Raw genomic sequence first — 26,487 nt, 5'->3', positions numbered from 1 at the left:
TTTAAGTTTAAAAAAAATATATGGTGTCACCCCTACACCATTTGGTCCCTAGAGCCATTTAAGTCTATCCTTCATGTTTTAAGAGTTCCAATCTTACCTTTTATCAGAATGTTGCAATAAAATCACTACTCAATGTAATACCTTTTTTTTTCTCCTTTTTATCTTATTGAGAAAATAATCAACAAACTTACACTACCAAAACATCACTTTCAACTAGAGTTACAAGCCAGTTATAACATCCAAGTAGAGAGGAGAGATATATGAATGAATCGATACCACGCATCCAAATAAGAGGGATCTTAAGATCATGAAAGTATGGTTACGAAAGTCTTAAAAGAATTTATAATCACTACCTATATCAACAAGATGCACCTTCCTTTTTAGTGGTTCAATCATAAGAACTCCAAAATTAACAGAGATAGTTTTGCTTTTCTAAATAGCTCAGATAAAGATGGTTGCATAGCCAAATCGCAAGGGAATGGCAGGACAAATAGGTACCGAATCCTTGTCCAAATCCTAGGCTTGGAGCGTTACACCAATTAGGACTGGTATCACTCAAAACCTTCATGATTTGGTCTTCTCATGCCTTCCAGATTTGTGAGCAGCGCGCTATTAGCTTCTCTGCTTATATGCTTCATGAAAATCACACCTGTACTACAACCAATAAATCATAATAATTTAAAATATTTGTTTTAACTTGCTAGCGTTTATTTCTTTAATGTTAAATGTCATCACAATTAGGTAACACGATGTGATATGAAGTTAAAGCGAGCATAACTCAACGATAATTGATATATATTTCCAACTTAGAGATTGTGAGTTCGATCTCTCACTCCACAATAATAATAATGTGATACGAATATTTACGTTTACAGCACTAACTAATATAAATAATATTCTAAAATATATGGCCATCTTATTTTTTCAATTATAATAGAGTTATTAAAAAATACAAGATTGAATATTTCTGATATCTTAAGATTAAAATTAGAACTCTCACATATTAAGAATCAAAGTAAAAAGTGATTAGTAGTTCACGAACCCAGTCACATATTTAGCCAAATATCTTATCATAAAAATTAAACTGAAATCTTACTCAAAATTCAAGAATTATAACAAAATTTAGAATCATAAACATAATATTTTTTAAAGAAGTTTGAAGATTGAAATATCAAAGACACAGTTGTCTCTTACAACCAAGATCATGAAATACCATTTGGACTATCTTAAAACATTCGGCCAAAACAAAAGAATCCCTAGTTCCAACTGATGTTTAGACCATAAAATATAAGATAAAGGAAAAATAAGGGTCTCAAAGAACCGCTACAAAGTGATCTGTCCATCGTACAGAGTTATAAGAAAAATTTCTCAAAGCATATGTATTATATTATCAATCCGAGCATAGTTCAATCGATACTGCACCAATTATCATCCAAAAGTCGATGATTCGATTCCCCATCATTACAATGGTTGAGCCCAAAAAAGTAAGTATATGTACTATATTGTAATACATGTATTTCTAAAAAATAAAACGATAGCTTCCAACAGTATTTTACTACAAAATAAAACACCATCTTCCAAGGATCCTCACCCCATTATTACAAATTACACAAAATCTGTCCCCATCCCTCCCCTCTCTACAGCTAACAGTATACCATCTAAATTGCAAAGAGCTAAGAAACCAAAATACTAATCCAGAAATCAGATACAGAAAAGGAAAACTATGTATTGAAGATTCCAGCAGAGGGTATGAATTCTATGTACAAGAAAAGTGCAACGAACCTGATGAACGCAAGGCTTGAAATTGAGGGGATAAATGAGAGGCTAAGTTGGTCGACGATGCTACAAGCAAAGAAGGCTATAGAACACTAGTGGTATAAATGCGTTGTCAAGTTGTGCTGTGTAAGCCTCCAACAAACCACTAACTGTGACGGCTAGGAGGAGAGACAACCACCGCTGAAAAGGTTGTGATCTAAATCAGGAATATATTGATATAAAAATTACAAAATATAATAATAAATAAGTAATTATTGAGCAAGTAGTCTGAAATCAGTTTCTTATGGGGGTCTGTGAGGTTTCCTTCAAGCTTCACTATTGCAGGCACCCACATTTCGAGGATAAGGTGGTTTAGAGGCAAAGCAACCGTAGATTTGGTGTTTAATTAGTAAATAGGTTGTTTAGTATAGAGTAGTTATATGGGATGGTTAGAGTTTGCTGGAGTGAGTTTTTTTTTTTTTCTTTAATGAAAAACTCAGCTTAAAAATATACAACGGACGTAAACAAAAACAAGCCCCACAAAAGGAGCCGAAACCCTAACTAAGCAGAACCATATATCAATCCAAAAGAATAAGTCCTAACAGATAATTGCAAAAAAGTTGAGAACAGACACCCACAAAGAAGTATTAAACGTAACAACTTTCTAGAATCTTTCTATCCCTCTAAAAATTCTACCATTCCTACAGTCAGTTTGTTACTGGAGGTGCTTATGAGTACAAGGAGTGAAAGGTGTCCAAGCAAGTAATTTTGTAGTTTTTTGTTCTCGATGTTGCTCAAGATAGAAACATCAGGTTCCACAAATCACTTGAGATACTATTTTGCTTCATTTCTTTCTTTTTAACACCATTTTACAGGAGTTACTTGAGCTGGTTCTTATTAGAGGGAAAGGGAGATCGACCAACCTCTGTCAAAATATATCCAGTGGATGCTATAAGAGGAAGTAGAATGGAGCAAGCAGCAAGGACAGATGTAATACCAGCTGCTGTACCTTCAATGGTTTTCTCTACAAAGTACAAGATTACAATATTAGAAACTTAAATCGTAAAAGCCTATATCATGGGGCGTATGAACAAAAGGAATACTTACTGCCAGTTTTGCTCCACCGAAGGACACCATACTTGTGGCCAACAACAGATGCCTGGAAAGGAAGCAAGAAATCATTTTCGTTACGAATGGCAGTTTGAAGCATAATAGTCTACAGCATCTAAGAATTATATTCATACTGGACTTAGAAATTCCGGTAATAGTTAAGTATTTGCCATTTTCCCACCAAATGGAAGCTGGAATACAATTCATTTTCACCTTTCTTCAAAAAGTAGATCCTTAAATTCTAACTTGCTAACTTAGTGCATGTTTGGTTCACTAATAGCACTAACTACCATAAAATCAATAAAACAAGAAATTTATTACCAAAAATAAAAAATATCAATTTAATATTAGGCATTTTTAAGCTAAACTTATCTAGAAGTGGCATATACAAAGAATGGTCCAGAGCTTAGGATTCACAGTAATGAAATAAATAACGACAAGATGGTAGATCCCAAAGTGTCAAAGGTTGATTTTTAAGGGCCAAAAACATTCAGAATCAAAGATTTTGAAATGGTAGAACTGACGAACATGCTTCATTTACTTAAGGAAATAATTATTTATCTGCTAAGAGCATAAACAGGCATGGTTGAGAATTTTCAATCCTTCAGTCCCATTGATTCAGTTAATGCCACAAAAGACTAGTCTAACTAAGAGTAGATACTATTTCTTGAAAAAGAAAAAAAAACACTAAGTGAAGATACTATTGAACAAATACATCAGAATAATGGCAATTATTTCAGGATAAACTTGACAAAAGAGAAGAACTTCAGCATTTAAGTTCAATCAGGAATTTCATAGAGGAAATCACACCAGAGTTGAGGGTATAACCCACTCACCATTGTATCTCCAATTCCAAGACTCAGAATTCCAGCAAAAGGTGCTAGTGGACGATCATTATAACCAGACGACATCCAAATAGGAAGTGCGCATCCCAATAAAAGCGAGAAGTGGCTTAAAATGAACATATTAACAGATAAAAGGGTTAGGTGGAACTTATTCTCTAAAGTTAACAATATAATTACAGTGTATATGAAAAATACTACAACATACCTGATAATAAGAAGTTCAGAGTCACGGTGATCTGTGAAAGCATTCATAAATTGATGCACAGGTTGTCCCAAAGGCCAAATCCTCCATACCTAGAGCAATGATTTATGTATTAAAATAATAAGGATTTCGGCCTCGTCTCACTTTTTGGATACTCTTAATTGCACAAATATTTGCACATATAATCATTGTTTAGCCTTTAATTTCTTTTGATTCGTAGACTTATTCAAATTATTGAAGCAGGTCACCTTTCAGCAATTGTGTTTTCATTAAATTGAAGCAACTTGATAGATGGACTTACGTTTCTAGATGTACCTGCCATAATATAATTTATTCATATCCTTCCAACCAATTACACAAAGCCAATAGTTGAATCTTTGATGGATTATGTTCGAGATATTTTACAGCATATAATGCTTATGGTCAAAGTATTAAGTTTTCCTTTTTTTTCTAACTGAAACGCTGCTCTCATTTAGAAGAAATGATAGAATACAGCATACAAAAAAAAATAGCCCAATAAAAGGCCCCAAACCCCCCAACTACCTCTACAAAAAGGGGTCCATTCCAAAGGACATAACCTAAAGGGTAATTACAAAAGGCCTTCATAACAGTGGCCCAAATGGACGCATTAAACCTAGCAAGGGACCACTTCTCCCTCAAGCCCATCAAAGACTCATGTCTCATGTTGCTCTCTAACCATAACCCCTACATAACAGCAAAGAAAGCACATTGCCACAATAAGAATTTTAGAGGATATTGAAGGGTCTGCAGAGGCAAAAGTTGGCTCATTTCAACATCTTCCTTTGAGTCTCTAAGTCTAAGCATTTTTTTTTAATTCCAAGCTTTTTTTTTTATTGGTAACTATCTTTTATTTATTATTCTTAAATCTTAACAATGGGAGCCTAACTGTGTTTTGTTTCTGTTGGTTCCCTTTGGTTTTTATGGGGAAAAAAAAAAAAAAAAACTTTTATTGAGAAACATGAAAGAATACAAGGCGACATACAAAAATACAGCCAACTGAAAGGATCCAAACCAAGTTAACTCTACAAAAACATAAATAAATAATAAAATAAAAATAAAAATGGAGCATTAAACGTAGCCAGGTGCTCCCTCCTTTTGTTTTGGGCTTTCTCTTTATTTAGCCAGTCAATTGTACTTCATCTCTGAAAGTTCTGTTCCTCTCCCAAAAAGGAATAAAAAAACCACGATGATTATTAAGTTTATTCAAAAATCTCATTGACCTAGTAGAATGCCCCTCAGAGAATTTCTCAAAGGCAAACCTCACAATGTTAAAATCCCCTATAACTAAAAGGCACCAACACAAACTACAAATACCAAACTAAACAATCTTCCCAAAATTGATCTCTCTACATATATCTAGAAGGATCATACACCTCACCCAGTAAGCCACCACTCATGATTATCATGATTAAAAATTTTAGTAGAAATAGAATGGGATACTTGAATGACCGAAAAAGAATCCAATGAAACAATAATACAACATTGAACGCTGAGCTTCTAAGTCAATCCACTCACCAAACCATTTCCTTTAAATGCCCATAACTAATGCAAGAGAGCACATAAAACACTTAGTTCTTGCAGGACGACAGCATCTAGAGATTCCTAGGACAACTCCTTAACAAGCCTTCCCTAACATTGCCCCCAAACTCCAAGCATTTCAAGAAATAAGCTTCATTTTCTATACAAGCTAACTGTTTCCGCTCTATTTACTATAATATATACAAGTCATGGAGTACAATAGTTTACTTGAAACACTTCAGAGGCGAATATTGTGTCTAGCAGTAATTATATCAACTAACATCTCAATTCCTACCTCCCAAAAAGGAAAAAGAAAATATCTTCCTCTTTCACATAACAAACAAATTCTGAATAACCACCAAGGATATCAAATAAATGATCTTAGACTATAACACCATTGCAAATCCAATAAAAGTGTAAAATTGTACATCCATACGTTTTACTAAATTAACTTACTCGAATTATTTCTAATGCCAAGAAAACTGCCAAAGCTGCTCCAAAGGCTAGATTGAGAAACCTTGGCTGAAAATAACAAAAATGAAATACTTTCAGAATCTAGTCACAACCAATCCAGAATACTAGCACTGTTTTCACTAGAACAAAAATTATCCTACCAACAAAACATCAGTCATTAGTCCCAGTTTACCTGAAAGATAAGTGCAGGAAGAAACATCAAAACAGCCATGAGATGATAGTATTTGCGAAGAAGAATTCTCTCAATCTTGCTACTTCTTGAGATATTGTAGAACCGCAGAATAGATGCACAGATAACAGACAACCAGTAGACGCACAAAGATAGCCTTTTAAATGGTTCTGAAAATATAAAGGATATGACCCTGACAGAAGACAAATATGATGTATAAACATAAAGAATTGACATGACAAAAGATGCTCTGGTGAAGTCAATGAATCAAATTCGTGAGTTAGGAGAGTGTATATAAAATCTCAAATTATCAATGAACTGAGTTCCGAATTCCAACAGATTCCATACCATAAGAAAGGATGCGTGTTAAATTCATGAACAAACATCATCCATGATGGAGCGACCACAATCAAAATAAATCCAAGGAGAGCAAAAAATATCATAGATCTTCGGATCTCAAAGTATTTCTTAACTTCATGATTTTCCGTGTTCAAAGTGCATTCCCACATGTGGAGATGTTTAAAGACCACTGGACACAGAAGAATACCAAGCAGCAGACCCTACATGTTGGAACAACTATGTCATTCAGCAAAAGACAAAAACATGAGACCAGAACAATGTGAACCAGCTTCTATCAAATAAGATGCAAACCTGAATTATGGGACTAATCTCACTTCTGTTCATCATATACTGAACAGAAACCAAATCTGACGAACTAAAAGCCCCAAGAATCTGCTCCAAACAATCTCTTATAATCATTAAAAAAATAAGCAATAATTTTGGTTCAAGGAAAATATATATCATACCAACCTTAGCAATAGTACATCCCAGCATGTCACCAAAGTAGAGAACAAATCCAGCTGTAACCAATAGTGCTTCCCCTATAACAAGATGCCCACTAACGATGAAGAAGTAAGCACATGAAAAAAATTTGAACTAAACATGACAAAATCATAACTTAAGCTTGTGAGCATCACTACTAGAGGAATCTGGGCTAAAAAGTTTAAGCAAATTATAGGGCTTCTGGAGTTCCAAGTCCTTGCACTGTGAATTAGAACACATAGCATATTTGGGAAGGAAATAATAATACCCACTAATGGATCAAAACATTTACATTTGTTCTCATTGGGGCTAAACAAGATGCATAATTTTGCTGCCATACCATGGTTGAATATTTTAATTAATGAAAACTATATACTATTCAACATGTATATTTTAAATCGAGCTTTCATTATACAAATGAAGTTTCATTCCTTCATACTATTCAACATGTTACAATATTTTGATTTTTGTTTTCCCCAAATAATAAAGAAATTAAACGGATTAACTAAGAAAAGGAAAGAGGCATAACATACATACCGATGGAAGCACAAGCTGGAAAAGTACTAAGAAGATGCCGAATTAATTTAGAGGCAACGAACCCATGACAGAGTATCCATGATAACAGAAGAGCCATGCGGACACCTGATTAAAAAATCAGAAGAAAGAACAAAAATAAGTACCAAACATTTAAAAATTCAACAAAAACTTCAGCAGATTTCTCCATTCTATTTTCTGACCTAAATGAGGACAAAAATGATTTTGTTTTATGAGAACAAGGACGAGAATGAATTCACAAGAAGCAAATTTAGTTACCGTTAAGATATATGGTTGCTAGAGAACTATAGCACACAGCCACATATAAGATCTTACAACCTAGACCAAACTTCGACCTCCAAAGACGATGTGAACGATTTTGTGAACCAACATCAGGCTCATTCATAGCATTCCAGAGGAGCATAAGCACACTCAAGCAGCAGGTTGAAGTGGACCAGAATTGTATAGTCCAAGTTTCGATCTCTAAACAAAAAAAAAAAGTCAGAAAGTTCTGGTTGTCAATCAGCCACAATAATAACAAATGGCCCTAGTTCCAGTACCAACAACTAAACTAAGAGAACTTTTAAAAATAATGCCAACAATAGTCAGCACTTATTTAGAAACCCATTACCCTCAAGTCCAATGTCATTAGATGTGAAAGCTCTGGTAAGTTGAATCATCTTAGCGAGCATTGTGGCAGGCAGTGTAACTGCTCCTAATAGTATTCCCGATGAAGCACCTCGTCTACAGAAAGTCGGATTGAAATCATTGATATAGCAAAAACGGACAATGTAGAAAAAGGTCTTTGAGTAAAGTCAAAGCAGTTGACCATAAAAACCTCTCTTCCGTTTTAAAAACCAAAAGAAGTTCAATCATATTAGGAATTCAAATCTACCAGAACAACAGAAGATTAAGAGAAGATCTCCCAGAATTTTTATCTAAATTTGATGACAAAATATCAATTTTATTGTGTTGGGCCTCCAATAGTGAAAGTTTACAAGAGGGGAGAAAGAGAAATGTAACCTCTAAAAGCTTGTATGGGTTGTGCGCATATAAAGTACCAACTGTGAGAGTGTGGAATTTTGAGGCGTTTGCGTAAGGGAGAGTAATGGCCCTCTCAAACACCTTTCCTTTTCTTCTACCCCTGCATTCTTCTTCTGAATTGACTCCCCCAATCCCATGTCCCATGGTACCTTTTGTTTTCCCAGAGAGTGTTAAGAGAGGACAGCCGCCATGGTCTTATGCATGTCATCCAAGGAAGTAAAAATTATTGCTACAATCTGCACAAGGTGTTCTATTGTTCGCTCTTGTCCTAGAAGTCTTTGCAGTTTCTCCTCCATTTTTCTCATTTATATACTATTCAACGATCAAAGGTGACAAACACACCATGCAAGAGTCAGCTAATCCAATTTGAGATGGCCAGCTACTCTCCCTCCACAAACACACAATATTCATTACCCTTTTACCACTGCTCTCGCAAACTCTCATAAGTTTTCACACCATTCGAGGCCTAACACGTTCATCTTCCCATATTTACAAGCAACATCCAGAGACCACAAAACATTAACCGGAAAACTAACCAGAGACATAATTAATCACCCTAAATTAGTAGGACAAGCAGCATGTACTTTAAGGCAGGAATTTCGATGAATTAGAAAGGAAAGAAAAAGAAGGTACCTGGTCTTAAATTGAAGGAGAGAATTATAAGTCTCAGCTTGGATCTCAATGAAAAGAGCGGACAGGGTCAGAAGAGAGAGAGCAAGACCATGATAGAGGAGGGATAACGGGAGAGAAACCAATACGCTGGTGACGAAGAACAGGACCACGGCTCTCTCTCCATTCAGCAATGGGGTCATCGAGAAAGCCATAGTGGCCGCTCCCAGTAGCTTCTTTAGAACAGAAAAAGTAACCAAAACCTTAATCTCCTCTGTAATCTCTCCTCAAACTTCAATTGTCGCCTTCCCCAGTGAGGAACAGCCAAATTCCCCAAGATCTCTGCGGGAAAGCTGCAATCAGTGCCGCCGGCCCGACACCAATTCAACGGTTTCGATCCCAATTCAAAACGGCTGGTCTTCCTCAAGCGCCTTCTGTTATGGTATCGAAACCCTTGGATCTCCTGGTTGCGCAGATTCGTGGACCGGTTCAGATGCAGCCGGCCGGATCCCAACAACAGAAATCGCAGCAATTCTTCTGAAATTCCATGGATTGATACGGCACCTAGATTTTCTACCCCGTTTCGCGCGATGGGGAAGCCCGCAATATCAGACATTCCAGGAATTTTCCCTCTTCCATTGTCGTTTGAAGGCGGGTAATTGGCTGTAACCTCTAACGCCGTTGAACTCAAAATTCCATTTCTTTATATATAGTAATTTAGTCTCCGTTGCGTTTACTTTTTTCAAAAGTCTAATAAAGTTGTTGGTAAGAATTTAGTTTTTGTACAAGTAATCTTAATTAACTCAACTATTATAGGTTAAAAGAGACTAAATTATTATAAATTTTAAACTGTTGTAATTATTGATGTCAACATTTAACTGATCCACATGTTTAACATGCAATAATAGATCTCGACACCAGTGCAGTGTCCTACTAAAGGTCTACAGATAGTCAAGTTAGTAAATCGAATGATAGGAGGAAATGGAGAGTACTTATTTAGTGACAAATTTCTCACTTACACTTGTGAGGTGGGACTCTATCTCCTTTTATAGATGACAGAGCCAACCATAGAGGACGCAGAAGTGGGATGTGACAGGCCCCGTTCGCATACGGGCTTTGACAGGTTGTTAGGGGATATTCTCGACACATGGTGTCGTCCTCGTCATCTGCCACTACAATCTTGATGCAGGCTCTATCGCAGCAAGGCGAGTTGCTGGACTACTGTCCTTATGTTGCTCCTTTCGTTGGTCGTCGTATGTCTGTAGTGGGGTTTGTCCTCACCGTCAATTGTATGCCTGCACGCTCCTCACATCTGCAACTCTATTCTCACCTCGAACATATATATTAAAATTTAGAGATTAAATCTATTTTCTATGAAAGTAGAGAAGCAAGTGTGTATTATTATTATTTCTTTTGTTGTAAAACAAATTTCACTTCTTTATTTTCAAATATTTTTAAACAAATACCTGGTTAAACCACTAAATTCTTTTCTTATGTTTCAAAATTTTAAATAAGGAGTGATTTCTTAACTAGTTGAATAGTATTCAGATTGAAGATTTGGTTTCAATTTAATTTTTATGGTTCTATAAATTTAATTATAGCCCTATAGTTTAGTTAAATCTCTTTTTTTTTATCATAGTAATCAAATGTGTCTATTGACAATTTTGTCTTTTATTTTGTCGTCCAAACAAACAAAAACAAGCAAATTTTGCCTCTTGTTTGATTGGAAACACAAGTTTGGGTCATGTAACTTGCGTGACAAGTATCATTTCTTTCCAATAAAGCATTTTTATATCGAAAAATAATTGAATACATAACACATTTGTTATTCATGTTGTAATAAGCTAACATTTTCAATTTATCTAGTTATTACATAAGGACGAACAAGGGCTACGAGAGAGGTTTCCTATTATCCGTCTCTAGAATCAATTGAGAGACCTTTTTAAGTATGGTAAAAGAAAAGATATGCTGATCGATGTCAATTATCGCTGAACTATGCTGCTTTGACTGAAATTAAGTTAAAAACAAACAAACGAAAATGATTTTCTAAGTGGCCAAAAATGGGGGGCGGGTAAAAAAAAAGTAACTAACCATTTAATTAATGAGTAGGGTTTTATTATGATTTGATAAAATAGAAGAAAAATTCTGGAGAGAGTACAAATTTCAAGGAGAGACTACGGAGAGTTGTGATTCCCAACAGAAAAATAGGGTTTGGAATGATAAAAACTAAAAAGTAAGAGGAATTATTTTCCTGATTCAGTAAATTACAAAGACTAAAGTGTTACCTATTAAAATTCAAAATCTAAATTTAACAACTAAACTATCATCTTACCAATAGTATTTTTTTAAAACCATTTTTCAATGAGAATAAACTCATTAATTTGTTAGGAGTGATGAATATTACTAAATCTCATGAACCAACTTTTTTCTTTTAATTGAAAATTAGGTTAGGAGTGATGAATATTACTAAATCTCATGAACCAACTTTTTTCTTTTAATTGAAAATTAGGAACTAACTGCACAAAGTACTAAACATATTTTTATAGATTATTGTTAGGGAAATTTAGGTGAGTGGTTAAATTTGGCCACCTACTTAACAAAATGTTCATTAGTTTATAATTTTGCAAAAATGGCTAAAGGGTATATTTGAATTTTTACATTTTAAAACTTTTTCCCGCCCTTCCTATATTTTACATGGAATTTATATATATTTAACGACCCTAACAAACTTGGTGTTCAATTCAAAGTTTGGTTTCCTACCTTCAAGCGATTTTTTCTTAACTATTTTAATTATTTTATTAGTAATTTCATTTAATTTAAACGTTATCAGTGTTCCACTGTCCCCATCATATTCTTCTGTCATTCTACTGTATCTTCTTCTTTTAGCTCATTCTTTCCTTCCAACAATGGTGAATGTAGTAATCACAATTCTATAGGGTGGCACATGGAATGAAACAAATGGGTACAACAATTTCAACATCTCTCATATGTTAATTCAGAAGGATTGTACGTTGTCGCAACTTATCGAAGGCATTAGGAAGAATATTCATTTAACAGACGGACAAAAAATTTCATATATATCGTTGGTCAAGAATAATAGTTACAAGTCTCTTATTATAAGACTAGCTGAGAATAGGGATGTCACATGGTTTTTAACTGTGTTGTCGAATGAGCTGGGAACAGAGTACTGCATTGTTGTTGATACTGTGGATACCCGTATTGACTCCATGGATGGAAGTGAGAAGCTATTTCAGACGAATTTAAATGTCAACATCTACCCTAGCTATGAGAGTTCTACACAAGTGCAGTCTACACTAGATAACATTGTTGTAAATACTCCCATTGACCCCATGAATGGAGGTGTGACATCAGTACAGACATCCCACCATAAATGCAAGGAACTCATACTAATGAATCCGAGTCAAATTCATGGTTTCCCGTCCAACTTTGTTCCGAAAAAAGATTGTGCTTTTCTAAGCAAGGAAGAATTGAATAAGGTAGTTTACTCTATAGCCTTAAAGAGTAGTTTTCAGTTCAAAACAGTAAAATCCAACAAAAAACAGTTGGTATTAAAGTGCCTAGAGGAATCATGCAATTAGTATTAAATTTTTATGTTCTCCATTTCGTCTTAAATTTGTATCTTTCTTTGGGTGCGCATCCTCATCAGATTCTGTCTCTGAAATTTCTTTAGAAGTTGAGTTATTTACCTTATCTTCATCACTAGATTCATTATTCAGCCTTTCATTTTCTTCATCAGATTTCATATCATCCTTATATTAGAAGAATTATTTAAATTAGAATGTCAGTAAATACATATACCAGTACATATAATCATGCAACTCCATCATCAAAATATGTATGAGTTAATAGATGATTGAGTAAATATATGTATGTACTAATAATTTAACAATTAACAAAACGTGAAAGTTAATAGATGTATATATCAATTCAAGAAACAACCAGATACGTAAGTGAATACATCTATTTACAGTCTTACAACTAAATTATCATAATTTTATAAACTAGTACATATATATCCAAATAATTCAACAATTAACAAAACATGAAGTAAACAAATGTATATATCAATTTATAAACCAAATTCAAAAGTCAATACATCTATTGATTACTGTACTACAAAAGCTAGTACATGTATATCTCAATAATTACCTCACTAACAACGCACTGTTTCTCAACTATCTTGAGATATTTTCCTTTTCCCTGGAACATAAGAGTATAATTAGAATCTAATTTTTAAATATACACCAACATCCACTGAGTTCTTACCTTCTTGGTGGATTCCTTATAACCCAAATTCCTTTTAGGTTCAATTTTAATCTGTTTTGTTTTACCTCCGACCAAGTCTCCTCCACCCCTTTTTTTGTTGGTATCCTTCAATTTCTTGCTTTTCTTTCCTTGGACAACATCACATTCTACAGTATTCATTGGAGTCTTTCTTTGGGGACTTGATGATTCAATCTGTATATATAAAAATACAACAAAACAGATTAAACTTGAGGATTTTTAACAAAAGAAACAACCCATATGTAAACAGATTTATATATACCTCTTCTTCACTTGCTAAGTTGATTGTGCACGTTTCTCTTCGACCCCCTGTTATTCCAACAGCCTTCAATCGTTCACTCGATCATCGAGTTATTCCTCCTCTAACTCTAACCATATCTATAGATATTATTTAGATTTTAATTTACTTAAATATAGTAAGTTTGTTGGAGTTAAACACATATACTCCTCAAATATGGTTATTAACAATACGGTAGGTCCCATATTTATATATTTTTAAAAATACACCTGAAATTTAAGAAGACAAAAAATTTCTTTCTAAATTAAGCTGCAAAAACCTTCATCAAACAATCAACCTTAATTAGAACAAAGACCTACCTCAAACAGTCGGGGTATTGACGAACGAATCTTGTTCAAACGGCAGGGAGGTATTGACGGTGCGGCGGCGATATGGATGGCATGGCAGCAGTATTAGTTTGTAATGCGGTTTCGAGCGACGGCTAACGAAGCTCCATGGAGGACAAGAGCGCCTGAGCAGGGGTTCGACGACTAATGGATGGGATAGTGGTTCGTGCGTCGGCGTGGATGGGGCGGCTGCGTGAGCGTCCAGTTGGGCGAGTTGGGCAGCTGTTGCGAGTTGGGTGAACCACCGATGACTCGACGGCGGCGTCTGGCGAAGCTCTGGCCGATGGGAAACGAACTCGCCTGTGCAGTCGTTCAGCGACTGATGGATGAGAGCGAGGAAGGATGCTGCGGTGCGTTTTGCGTGGATGGGAGCGACGGAGACGATTGAAGCAGTGACGGATGGCACCGGCTGAAACAGTGGCAGTGTCTTCTTCTGCAGGCTGGAGGAGGCGGCGGCTGAAGCTGTCAAAAGGTTTTTTTTATTTAAGAAACCCTAATTTCTTAAGAAAAATCAAAAAAGGTATTACTTATATTTACCATCTTATTTTTAAATCTTATATTAGGAAGGGTAAATTAAAAAATCTACACCAATACAGTTTTACCAATTTTATATTTACTCTCCTATTTTTAAATCTTATATTAGACATGGAGAAATTTTAAAATCTACACCAACACACTTTTATCAATTTCTTTTAAAATCTACTTTCAGATTCTAATGAGTCATTTAAAATAATAATTAGTAATTAGATTTGATTTTGAATCTAATTTAAAATTACTAATTAGATCGAAATCAACTTCTTAAAAAAAAATCAATAAAGGTATTACTTATATTTACCATCTTATTTTTAAATCTTATATTAGGTAGGGGTAAATTAAATTTACACCAAAATTTTATCAATTCTATATTTACTCTCTTATTTTTAAATCTTATATTAGACATGGGTAAATTTTAAAATCTACGCCAGAACACTTTTATCAATTTCTTTTAAAATCTACTTTCATATTCTAATGAGTCATTTAAAATTAGATTTAAAATAATAATTAGTAATTTTAAATTAGATTTGATTTCGAATCTAATTTAAAATTTCGAAATCAACTTCTTAAAAAAAAATCAATAAAGGTATTACTTATATTTACCTATCTTATTTATTTTTAAATCTTATATTAGGTAGGGGTGAATTAAAAAATCTACACCAACACAATTTTATCAATTTTAAATTTACTCTCTTATTTTTAAATCTTACATTAGAGATGGGTAAATTTTAAAATCTATACCAACACACTTTTATCAATTTCTTTTAAAATTTACTTTCAGATTCTAATGAGTAATTTAAAATTAGATTTAAAATAATAATTAGTAATTTTAAATTAGATTTAAAATAAATATTTTAATTTCATTTACATTTTATTACATACGGTTGATTCCCTAAAATTAAGGTTGATTGTTTTTTCGATTCACAAAAATCTTAGATCGCTATCATATATATCTAATTGGTTACAAGAGTATATTTGTCTAAACATTTTATCAGTATTTTAAAAAAAAAAATCATTTAGCCATTATTGCAATATCCCATAGGTTTGGTCATTTTTTAAAACGTGTTATTAAATTTGGCCATTGCTGCAGTTGCCCTTTATTGTTACAACCTTCGAATCAATAAAATAGTTCATATAACCAACATGAACATAACTTAAAGACATATGATTCCTTCCTTTTAGATTGGAGGTCCAAATTCTCATATTTTCTAAAAAAAAAAAAAGTTCATATTGAACTAACAAAAAAAAGTTAATTCATATAATGACAAATTTTTTTGAAGGGAATGAAAAATTTGAAACTCCATTTTTTGATCAATAATATATATTTCAACTAATTTAACTATTTAAACTTAAAAAAATAATAATAATTCTCTGACAAGTTTGACAAGTTGCCATTAGGTTCAAAACTTTCAACTTGGTAACCTAGGGTGAAAATCTTCATTATGGCTACACTACATAATCTTTTCATTGTAGAGAAAGGTATAGAAAAAATATAAACTTTTAAATATTTTCTATATACCTTTTAAATTACAACAAAGTTCATTCCACCATGCTGATCTGAACATTAATGTCTCTCCTTATAATCTCCTCCCCTCCTTTATAATGTAAAATTAAATAAATAAAAAATTCCAAGTCCAACTAAAAAAATATAGCTTTTCCTAGAGGTGAAGAAGGAGATGGAAGAGACTTGCAATTTGCAAACAAAACAAAATGAACAGAAGTGACTACCTTGCAATTGCATCATTCCTTGAATGTGCACAAAAAAATAAAATAAAATAAAAAATAGAAACCTATGTTGTAAACTGCTGAACAGAAGGCTCTACTAGTAGCATTTCTATATCACATTTCTCAATCTGTCATATCCCGATTACAACGGTAAACTTTACGCAAACTCGTAAATTTCCCAACTCGAAAATGTAAAAGAACGAAAACTACGACGCGGTAGGCCACTACCATGAGAAACAACACCAACAAATTCTTCCATTTGGAGTGAGTATTAGAAGAGATTTCATATGCACTATGGAGAGCCTGGTAACCAGTTATGTTTCTTACCTCACCAACTGCAAAAGAACTCCCAAGGTACTCATTCTCCAATAGCCCCTGTGACAAAAGAACATGAATGATGGTATTAAATCATCTTGAGTTCCGACCTAAAAACCTAAGTGGTAATAATATTTATGGGATTCATCTCAAAACCATTGGCAATAAGTAACTCACTTATATCATAAACCCTTGTTAGGACCCTTATCTTTTTTAATGTGGGATCTTTAACATGTCCCTTCAAGATGGTGCCTCGTTTGGATTCACCAATCTTGGTCGGATTCTATTTTTTTGGACCGAATGCTCGTTTGAGTTTTTGGACTCTGATACCATATTAATATCCATGGAATTTCATCTCAAAATCAATTGTCAATGAGAGGAGCAGCCTACTTATATTATAAACCCTCGTTAAATCTCTTATCTTTTTCAATGTGAGATCCTTAACAAGTAGGAATGTTACAACGTTGTTAGTTTAGATTTACAAGGTCTAACAGGTAGAATAGCCAGAGGCAAAACTGTAAAAAGTGTGGACCAGTTTGAATATGTCGATTTTCAATGTGGGATCCTTAACAAGTAGGAATGTTACAACATTGTTAGTTTAGATTTATAAGGCCTAACAGGTAGAATAGCCAGAGGCAAAACTGTAAAAAGTGTGGACCAGTTTGAATATGTCGAAGTAATGAGAGAATAATGAGTCTCGTGAGTGAACTTGCCTGGATAGAGTAGGTGTGGAATGCAATATAAGATAATGGATATGTCCAAACTGGACCTGGCAAAGCATTTCGAATTCGGAAATAACCTGCTGAGAGCATCATTAGCACCTGAAACAACATATGTACTGTCTATTAGAGACGAGGATCGTACATTGTTAACAAGCATAGATATGTCTGAATAAGCGGACATACATGTGCAGATACGAGTGTCAAAACGATCCAGAAAATGTTTCTCCATAACGAGGCCAACACCAGAATCAGTCCTTCGTTTACCAAGAGGCACATGAAGAAATTCAGCACAAAGTACATCAACAATCTGAATTCGTCTCGCAGTCCTATAAGGAAATAGAAGACGAGACTTGACGAGATGGAAACGAGGAAGAGGAAAGGAATGCTGGAGAGAAGTTGCCCGAGTAGGAAGACGAATGCACCAGAATGATAGTTTGATTCTTCACTAGTATATATCTGAAACAAGTAGAAACATTTTTAACTAGATGGATTAGACTAAGATGAAAACATATTCAAATGCCAAGGATTTCATGGACCACATCAATGAAAAATATATCAACACCTCAATGGTTTTATAAAAGTGGCCGTTTTTTTAATCTTCATCATCTATTGAGCATCAATATTTTTCATTCCATGGCCAAAATTGCCACACTGATACCAACTTGATAGAAATTAAAAATTGAAAGAAAATTTTATGAAAATATGCTACTGATATTAGAAGGGAAACTACAAAAGGTTTCTAAGCATCCTCCTAAAGGCTTTGTTCACTCCCAAGACTATTCCCAAATATCCATATTTCTAAACCCTCCAACCCACCTTATTTCTAACCACACCTCTAATAAACTCCCTTGCTAAGGATTAACATGTCCTTAAATATCTTAATAACATCCCTAACATTTAAGTATATCTAACACAGTATAAATGACACTATTTTAGATCAGTTGTTGAGTGAAACTAGAACAACTGTGCACAGAAGATGGTACCAACATCGAGACCAAACATTTATTACAATAGTCAGAGTTTCTTCCATGAACTCTGAGATGGATTAGATAAAAAAATCATGCCTTGATATGCTAAATTACAAGAATTGTGTGAATGAACTGCATTTTAAATTTTAATGGGTGTCCATCTTTGCAATCAGAGTCCTTGGAAAGTAATATTCAACCAACTACAGTTGGGAGGATTACCTTAACTTCCCTCATGAGAGCCGGTACTCCCGCAACGCTTAGAAGAGAAGTGAATGAAACAAATACAAAAATTGCTGCAACTCTTGTCTGCATTTAGGACAATAAAGGGAAAAAGGGAATGAAACATCTAAAAGTGAAAAGGGGTGAAAGGAATAACACATAATGACCATTGACATACATGATCGATACGACTTAAATAGACGACATGGTATTGTAAGTGGAAGAGCGTCTTTACTGACAAAATGCACTAAGATCTAGTCCTTAGTTGTCTGGATTTGTCTATAATTTTAAATATACGTAATTAATGTATTAACTGGAGGTGCAAATAATCAGACCAAATTCCTAGTCTGAATGAAGAAAATAGAAAGGGAACTTACCACAACTGAAGACAAAGAATGTCCTAAGCCAGAGAATACTGTACCGATGCAAACTGCAAGTAGCATATAAAGAATAAGCCTAAGCCAATAGTATTTCCATTCCCTTGACATAACCAATAAAGACCTCCAAGTCAAAACTGCAACCCTCGTAACATTACTCGCCTTTCCCTTGCTTTTAAGAGATGGACCTTCCTGTCAAAGAAGCAGCATGTGGCATATTAATTACTTCACCTTCAAACGAGGCTGAATTGAATAAGATCGACAATGTACCAGGAAAAACGTAAGAGCTTTTGGAAGATAATCCACCGTACACTCAAATCAAGAAAGTAACTTGGAGCAAAGCATGAACTTGTACAGCAAACAGGTGCAAGATGAAAATGATTTATTAATATAAACAAATGCAGCTGCACTAACTTTTGTTCGCTTCATCATGTTTTAATTGTCTGGTCAAAGAAATTATAACAAAGGTGCAAACAATACCCTTTCATGGACATTGTTCAAGAAGCTTTCATGTTTATTTTATATAATCAAAGAACATTTATCGGTATAAATCTAGTTCTGGTTTTTGAACTTGAATACTTATTCTATTCTGATTTCTAAACTTTCAAATATTTTGCTTTAGTTCTTTTAACTTTCCATAAAACACACTTTAATTCTTATCATATGTGACAAAAGTCTGACATGGGCATATTTTTGTCGATCAATAGACACAAGTATTTTGTAGTAGATTGGATGTCAGAGTTTCCAAATGAATTTAGATTCTTAAGTTCCTTTAAGTTCAAGCACTGATGGATTAAAATGGAACTTTTTCCTTTCCTATTGAAAAAAAAATGGAACATTTAAAATTTGACCAAAGTGAAATAAGTATGAAAGTTTAGGGATCATAATAGGATCTAAACCCACATGTATTTCATCATACAAATGACTAAAATCCAAAATTATCCTTTAGGGAACATAGTTCTCTGCATGCCAAGAAACCAAGTAATAGAAGACAAAGTAATAATATAAGACAGGACATGTGTATCAGACTTCTCATTTTTTAAAAAAAAGAAAAATGTTATACCTTATCTGTGAGCCTCAATATCATATTCTCAACTGCAGCAGCATCTGCTGACGATTTATATGTCGCTTCAAGTGTGCGGATTGCAACAGCGGTATCCATATTCACAGATGAAAACTCCCCTTGGTCATCCTGTTACCGGGGAAGCAGATGCATTTACAATTAAGAAGAAATGTATGAAAGTACATCAGACAAATAGTTTATGAGCCTCAAATATAACAGCCGTTCAGCAAAACTGGTCATTACTCACAAGCGTTGCATGTGTTCGGTGAATGTTATTAGGCATCAGATGCTCACTAACAAATTTTAAAACAAAATTATAAGTCATTTATTTACTTATTTTTACTTTTTAGTCATCGTAGTCACAACAGTTAAAAAGATAACTATTACAAATAAAACTAAATATCTCTCCTTGGAGACTTTATTAACGAGTGACTTAAATGCGATGAATCATATTACCTCTACATAATATTTGTTTTGATTCCTCGTACACATTACTAATGATTAAAAGGACATTAAATTTGATGGTGCAAAGATGAATTCATGAGCCTTTTTTATTATGAAAATAATTAATGAAGACTACTCTGTTCCCTGTCATGGCTCCACTCCAAGTAAAACATCATAACCAAAACAAAGCATGTGCGTCTACAGGTTGTTGTCAATACAATTGATTTATTTAAAACCATAAAATTTTCAAATAAAGCTAATTACCTAAATTTAAATGTGAACTATTAAAGTTAATTGTATTTATCTTCCATTTAAAATTTATTATTAGACAGCTACAATTAGAATGAAATATTAGAGGCAAAAAGGAAAATGAAAAAAAAAGACTTAAGTAACACTTAATTTGAAAAACAATAGGTAAAATCCAACAATAATTATAAGTAAACACACAACATGTTAGTTCTCAAACAATTCAAACCAATTCAAAAAAACAGTTGAGCTAATAAAAATAAGACTGTAACAGGTTACCTGCCAATTCTTGCACATTGCGATAATTCGATCAAAATCTGTATTTATTGCTCGTAAAAAGTGATCAGAAGGACTTTGCATGATTGGACAAGGGAACCCGGCATTTGCAAAGTGCTTCATCAGAAAAAGGGAACCATTAGTCGTCAAAACCAAAATGCTTGTGAATTATTAAAAAAAAAAAAGAAAAGCAAAATGCTTGTTTGGAATCCATGATTCCCTACAAAATGGTTCAGCAGATCCAAATACAAGAAAGGTAAAAAATATATTTTAACATTTACATGATACACACTGATATTGTATATATATATATATATATACATATTAAAAGAAACATAATTTTTCATTGATGAAATGAAAAATTACATCAATGAAAAATTACATAAGAGTACTAACAAATTACAAATGCTAATATTACCTGCAAGCAAGCTAATGTTTCTCCGAAAAACAGGGTATTTCCGTTTGAAAGAAGACAAATCCGATCAAAAAGGCCGAATACTTCAGTGCTGCTCTGGTTGATGGTAAAAACAAGAGTACATCCTGTGCTTGCAAGTTTCTTCAATGTCACCATCATTAAAAGTGCAGAGACACTGAAACAAGCAAATCAATGAACTCAGCAACTTCAAGCGGGCGTTAGCACAGAACTCACCTATGGTGACCAGTGAGGTTGGTGCACCGATCATGGCAAGACCGTTCAGTTAAGCCCTTGCCATGGCCACTATTTTGTCAGCATAACCATTCATCGCGGTCTAGGCAATTTCCATAATGAAGAAAAAATTCCCATTAAACTAGCCCAATTTACCCTTTCTCCATGAGTTTGTCATCAAATAGCAAGGTCTAGGCAACTAGCTCTCTACTCACTTCCAACTCGACGTATCATATTCACATGAAGATGCATTTATTCATCTTTATTTATTTTGACAATGATACCCAACTTTCCATTGATATTTGAAAAGTTAGGAAGCTAGAATTCCTTCAAGGATACAAACTAGACTTCCCAGATAAAATACATACACACACACAGATACATATATGTACAGTTATAAAACACCCCAATCTGAAACCAATCCCTAAAAAAGAACTCCCCAACAAGGACTGGTATCAAAAGAGAAATAATTACAAAATTCCTTCGACATAGCACAATGGGAAGTCGTAGTTAGCTTAATAATATTAAATGTACCCTTCCATGAAGCTTGTTTGTTCTCACTAAAGGAACCTAACAAAAGAATATGATCCATGGCAACAAAAGTATTTAGGTTGAGATTTCTAGAAGGAAATCTACAGGACTTTGCTTGCACATAAGAAGCCACTTGCCTAAGTTTAGTAGAGTACCCAGGTTCAATACTTCGAGATGAGATGCCATTTACATCAAAATTCTTAACCTTTATACTCCATGTCCCCGTGAAGTCCTTTCTTTTGTGCTCTCATTCCTACTGTTCTTGACCATCATTTCTCAAAACAAAAGGCTTAAAATCCTGATAAATAAATAAGAGTTTTCTCTTTAAACACCATCACACCAACAGAATCTAGACATCTCTTTATGAATTGATTATCGCCTACTGAATGTAAAGCAAATCGTACAGTCTAGGATTGCCACAGATTTTTACATTTCATTGGAGAGCAGAGAGTAGAAATACTAAGAAGTAAGAACAATCCATAAAAATTAAAAACAATATCAAAAGTACCTGTCAAGATGATAAAGAGGCTCGTCGATAAATAATATTTGTGGTCTCATGACAAGTTCTCTAGCAATGCTAACACGCCTTCTCTCACCATTAGGAAGGCCCTTCATATAGCAGTGGCCTCCTATTAGCTTATTCGCATAATCTCTTAACGACATCGCATGGATGGCATCCTCTACCACATTCTTTTTCTGAAAAAAGAAACCAGGTAGTTGAAGCAATGCCGAGTAAAAAAGAAACTCCCGAACCGTGAGGGAACCAATCAAAGACGTCTCTTTCTCAACAAAACCCTGGAAAATATAGGCAAACAGCACTTATTTAACTAAATATTAATATCACCAAATCAAGAAACACGAAATCATGATCATTATTAATTGGCAACACCGAAAAACACCTGCATGTTATCATGATACCAAGCAAATAATACTGAACTAGAGTGATAATAAATAATTAACTTCTGAATTTGAAGTTGAGATGGATAGAAAATAGAAGAGACAGATTACAGAATATAAAATCACAGATAAATTGAAAGATATGAACGAAAAATGCAGTGGTAGGCGATGTCACTTACATAAGACCCATAGGGCATGTGTGATTTTGCTCCATTAACAAATACTTCGCCGTACATTTTCGCTGAATGATGTAATCTACCTACAATAAACCGTAAAAATAAAATCCTAAATTTAACATGATAAGGAAAGAAGAAGCTAAAAATTTTAAGATTAGTTATTATGCATGGCATGCTGGAAACCTGAAATTGCCCTCAGTAGTGTAGACTTCCCCGATTTCGCAGGACCCATGATTACTGTCATAGTTCCAGGCAATGCATAGCCATTGGAACTTTTCACAACCTTGTCAGAATATTTCCTTTTCCCCTTTATTGTTACAGTCAAATCTTTCCATGCTATATATGCCCCAGAAATTTTTCTTCCAACGGCTGTGCCCTCTGGTAATGGAGGGGATGGCAACGAACCACTGTTAAGTTTTGAGAGAGAGGGTGAAGCAGGGGTGGTTGCAACATTGATGGAGTCACCTCCTTCATCAATCCTCAGATCAATATCATTATCCTCCCAGTCTGGAGAATCCTCAAAAGAGATAGGCTGTCTAAGTGAACCGGGTTTTCGCAGGTAAAAGAAGTTACTTGACGGCACTCTACTCACTGGACTACTTGCTGAAGATGATGAGGACCTATAATTATCTGATTGAGACTGAATTTCCTCCATAACGTTTTCCTCGTAAGAAATTGCTTCCAGTTTCTAAAACTTCAAATTGGAGTAAACATTTCAATTATTCCACGCTGCTGAAATGGTAGCAGTCTATGGTCTCATGAAACAAAATAGCCCTGCTTCATTATGCTGAAAACCTTGCATCAGGAAACCCGAGGTACACCGTTCTTTCCAAAAACTGTAAAGTGGTAAAGGTTCTATTAGTGTTTTCATGACCAGAAGTAGAATACAGAAGTTGATATTGGCAATGTCAGTTCTGAAAGGCTCTTGAAGAACTAGTGACAAAGTGAATTAAGAAATTTCTTCACCTGAATAGAGTCCCAAACAGTTTAAGTTGGGGAAAAAAGAGAAAACAAATAAAATAAAATAAACTCCTGAAGAATTGAAGTGGTTGCAAAATGAAGATAATATATTTATTACAATGGATTCACAAATATTTCATTAAACAATTGAAAAGCAACAAAAACTGAAACTACAATCCGGCTCAAGCTTCTCGATGCAGTAGAATAAGACAAGCAGATATTCATTTTCAAAAAATACATGCAAAAAAAAAAACTCAGCTAATGACATATAGACCAAATATACATTTACTCCTCCCTAAACTTCAACACGAATATTCCCAGCTATAATCCTGCATAGAAATACAAACACTTCACATTCTATTTCCAGACTATCACAAAAGAAAACAGAGAAGACAAAAAGAAAAGGGGAAAGACACTCTGTGACTATTCATAACGGAGAACCAGAAGAGAAGCGAAAAACCCCACTAAATAAAAACCCCATTAGACTTTAAACAGAGCTCAAAAACGCTCATTCCTCAGTCCCCTTTTCATCACTTTGCTTCCATTTATCAGCTTTCAAACAAGGGGCAAAAACCCATAAACAAAAACAAAAGGGAAATTAATGAACGGGTTAAGGAACTCATGAATCATAATCAAACACCACATAAACAAACAGAAATGGGAAAATTAATGAACGCCTTGAAGAGGGTAAAGAAAGAGAGAAACCTGGATCTGGGCCAAAGCAGAGAGAAGGGGAAATGCTGGGTGGCTTTGTTGTTTCACAAAAGAAGCAGAGAAAGAAAGAAAGAAAGAGAGAGAGAGAGAGAGAGTATGTGGGAATACAGAGTGTAGGTAAGGTTAAGAAGTGGATCCTTTGACCCGCTTTTGCCGGGGCATAGTCCAGTTCTCGCTGTGCTTTGCTTTGCTCTGCTTTGCATCCTTTTTCTTTATCTTTTTTCCTCCTTGATTTTGGATTTTTGTCGTCTTCTTTTCCCTGTTTTTCTTAATCTATTACAGATATTTCCAGTTTTCTATACGGACATAATGATTTGGGGGTTCCCCAGCACAGCGGTTTGAAAATTTAATAAAAGCTAGGTGGAAAAGCGCATATATGGGATGGATTCTATTTTTATTTTGTTGTTTCTTTCGCATTAAATTCTTGTGCTTTTTTCATGTTTCTTTAAACTATGAGTACCACTTTTTAATTTATCCCTCCACTTTGATAACAAATTTATTTATATGTTCATATATATAGGAGTGCAGCATAGGAAGAAGAATTTTAAAAAGTAAAGAAGATAACTAACAATATGTTTATTGTAACTCATTTTGAAAAGTAAAAGAAGAGGAATCAGAGGGAAATTTTTGTAATTTTTTAAACTTTTAAAATGAAGGGTTCTATATAGTTCAATTGTCTTTTGACAAAACACAACTATTTATGATCAACAAATCTTACCTAAATATAGAGTCACTTCTATTCATACATGTCCAAGAGAAAAACTTTGACTAAACAGAGCAAGAACGTTGGATCAAAACTTTTTTTAGTACAACATGTGGAAGTGAGAGATCGAACTCAACCTCTTTATTAAGAATTAGTGTAAACATTGTGTTAGTATATTTGTTAGAATTTACACTTTTTAAGAGTTATGCTAGATAGTTAATTTGTAGTTGTTGCAAGTTAATTAAGTAGTTGAAGAGTGAATAGAAGTTCTTCCTTCGTACGATTTCTCTCTTGCTTCCGCTTTGTTGTTCATCTTTGTTTTCGTTACATGGTATTAGAGCGTTCAGGTTCTTTTTCCTGTGTTTGAGTTTAGTACTCGTTGTTTGAGTCTAGTGTTTGTTGTTTGAGTTTAGTACTTAGTATTTGAGTTTAATACTAGGTGAAGATGAACGGTGGAAGCAATGTTTGTGTAGACAAGCTTACCGGTGATAATTATAGCTACTAGAGACTATGTATGGAAGCTTATCTACAAGGGCAAGATTTGTTGGATCTTATATCTGGTGAAGATAGTGTAATTCCAGATAATACTCCACAAAATGTTAAGGTACGAAGGAAGTTGAAGATCAAATGTGGCAAAGTTTTATTTGCTTTGCAAACTTCTATTGGCAAGAAGTATATCGAGCATGTTCGTGACGATAAGTCTCCAAAACAAGTGTGGGATACACTTGAAAAGTTGTTCACTCAAGAGAACACGACGATGTTGCAGTATTTGGATAACGAACTTGCTGGAACAACTCAAGGTAATTTGTCAGTTTCAGAGTGCTTTCTGAAAATTAAAACTTTGTGTTATGAAGTTTCAGAACTGGACGAGGAAGAGCCCATTAGTGATGCTCGTTTGCGACGTTATCTTATTCGTCAACTGCGAAAGAAATTTATGTC

General features: G+C 34.2%; 2 protein-coding genes across 6 annotated transcripts; both read right to left on the bottom strand.

The window, feature by feature from the left end:
• Positions 1–259: 259 nt before the first annotated feature.
• Positions 260–9,804, bottom strand: LOC111020455 (phosphatidate cytidylyltransferase family protein). 5 transcript variants are annotated; one of them, XR_015789792.1, is made up of 15 exons: positions 9,128–9,803; positions 8,082–8,194; positions 7,730–7,933; positions 7,454–7,558; positions 6,905–6,975; positions 6,746–6,826; positions 6,443–6,654; positions 6,098–6,287; positions 5,908–5,973; positions 3,916–4,004; positions 3,702–3,816; positions 2,863–2,914; positions 2,679–2,779; positions 1,783–1,956; positions 260–654 (listed from the first exon to the last, which is right to left on the bottom strand). XR_015789792.1 is itself a non-coding variant. In XM_088121819.1 (14 exons), exons 1-14 carry the CDS (start codon positions 9,316–9,318, stop codon positions 1,922–1,924), a joined length of 1,551 nt encoding a protein of 516 aa, XP_087977945.1. In that variant the 5' UTR covers positions 9,319–9,804; the 3' UTR covers positions 1,365–1,921. The 5 variants fall into 5 exon arrangements, 3 of the variants coding, with proteins under 3 accessions (XP_087977945.1, XP_022152833.1, XP_022152834.1); XR_002602669.2 differs by having other exon boundaries at positions 260–649; XM_088121819.1 differs by lacking the exon at positions 260–654 and having other exon boundaries at positions 1,365–1,956; positions 2,753–2,779; positions 9,128–9,804.
• A 6,473-nt stretch (positions 9,805–16,277) lies between these two features.
• Positions 16,278–25,079, bottom strand: ABCG3 (ABC-2 type transporter family protein). The gene is made up of 12 exons (XM_022297144.2): positions 24,837–25,079; positions 23,355–24,007; positions 23,175–23,254; positions 22,607–22,893; positions 21,340–21,511; positions 20,925–21,038; positions 19,956–20,084; positions 18,893–19,084; positions 18,516–18,602; positions 17,512–17,784; positions 17,320–17,427; positions 16,278–16,666 (listed from the first exon to the last, which is right to left on the bottom strand). Exons 2-12 carry the CDS (start codon positions 23,824–23,826, stop codon positions 16,415–16,417), a joined length of 2,166 nt encoding a protein of 721 aa, XP_022152836.1. The 5' UTR covers positions 23,827–24,007; positions 24,837–25,079; the 3' UTR covers positions 16,278–16,414.
• Positions 25,080–26,487: the final 1,408 nt, after the last annotated feature.

Source organism: Momordica charantia, assembly GCF_013281855.1.
Source record: "Momordica charantia cultivar OHB3-1 chromosome 3 unlocalized genomic scaffold, Mcharantia_2.0 BLBB01000003.1, whole genome shotgun sequence".
Classification (NCBI taxonomy): domain Eukaryota; kingdom Viridiplantae; phylum Streptophyta; class Magnoliopsida; order Cucurbitales; family Cucurbitaceae; genus Momordica; species Momordica charantia.
Note: the sequence above shows the minus strand (reverse complement) of the source record. Positions and strands in the feature narration are given on the sequence as shown.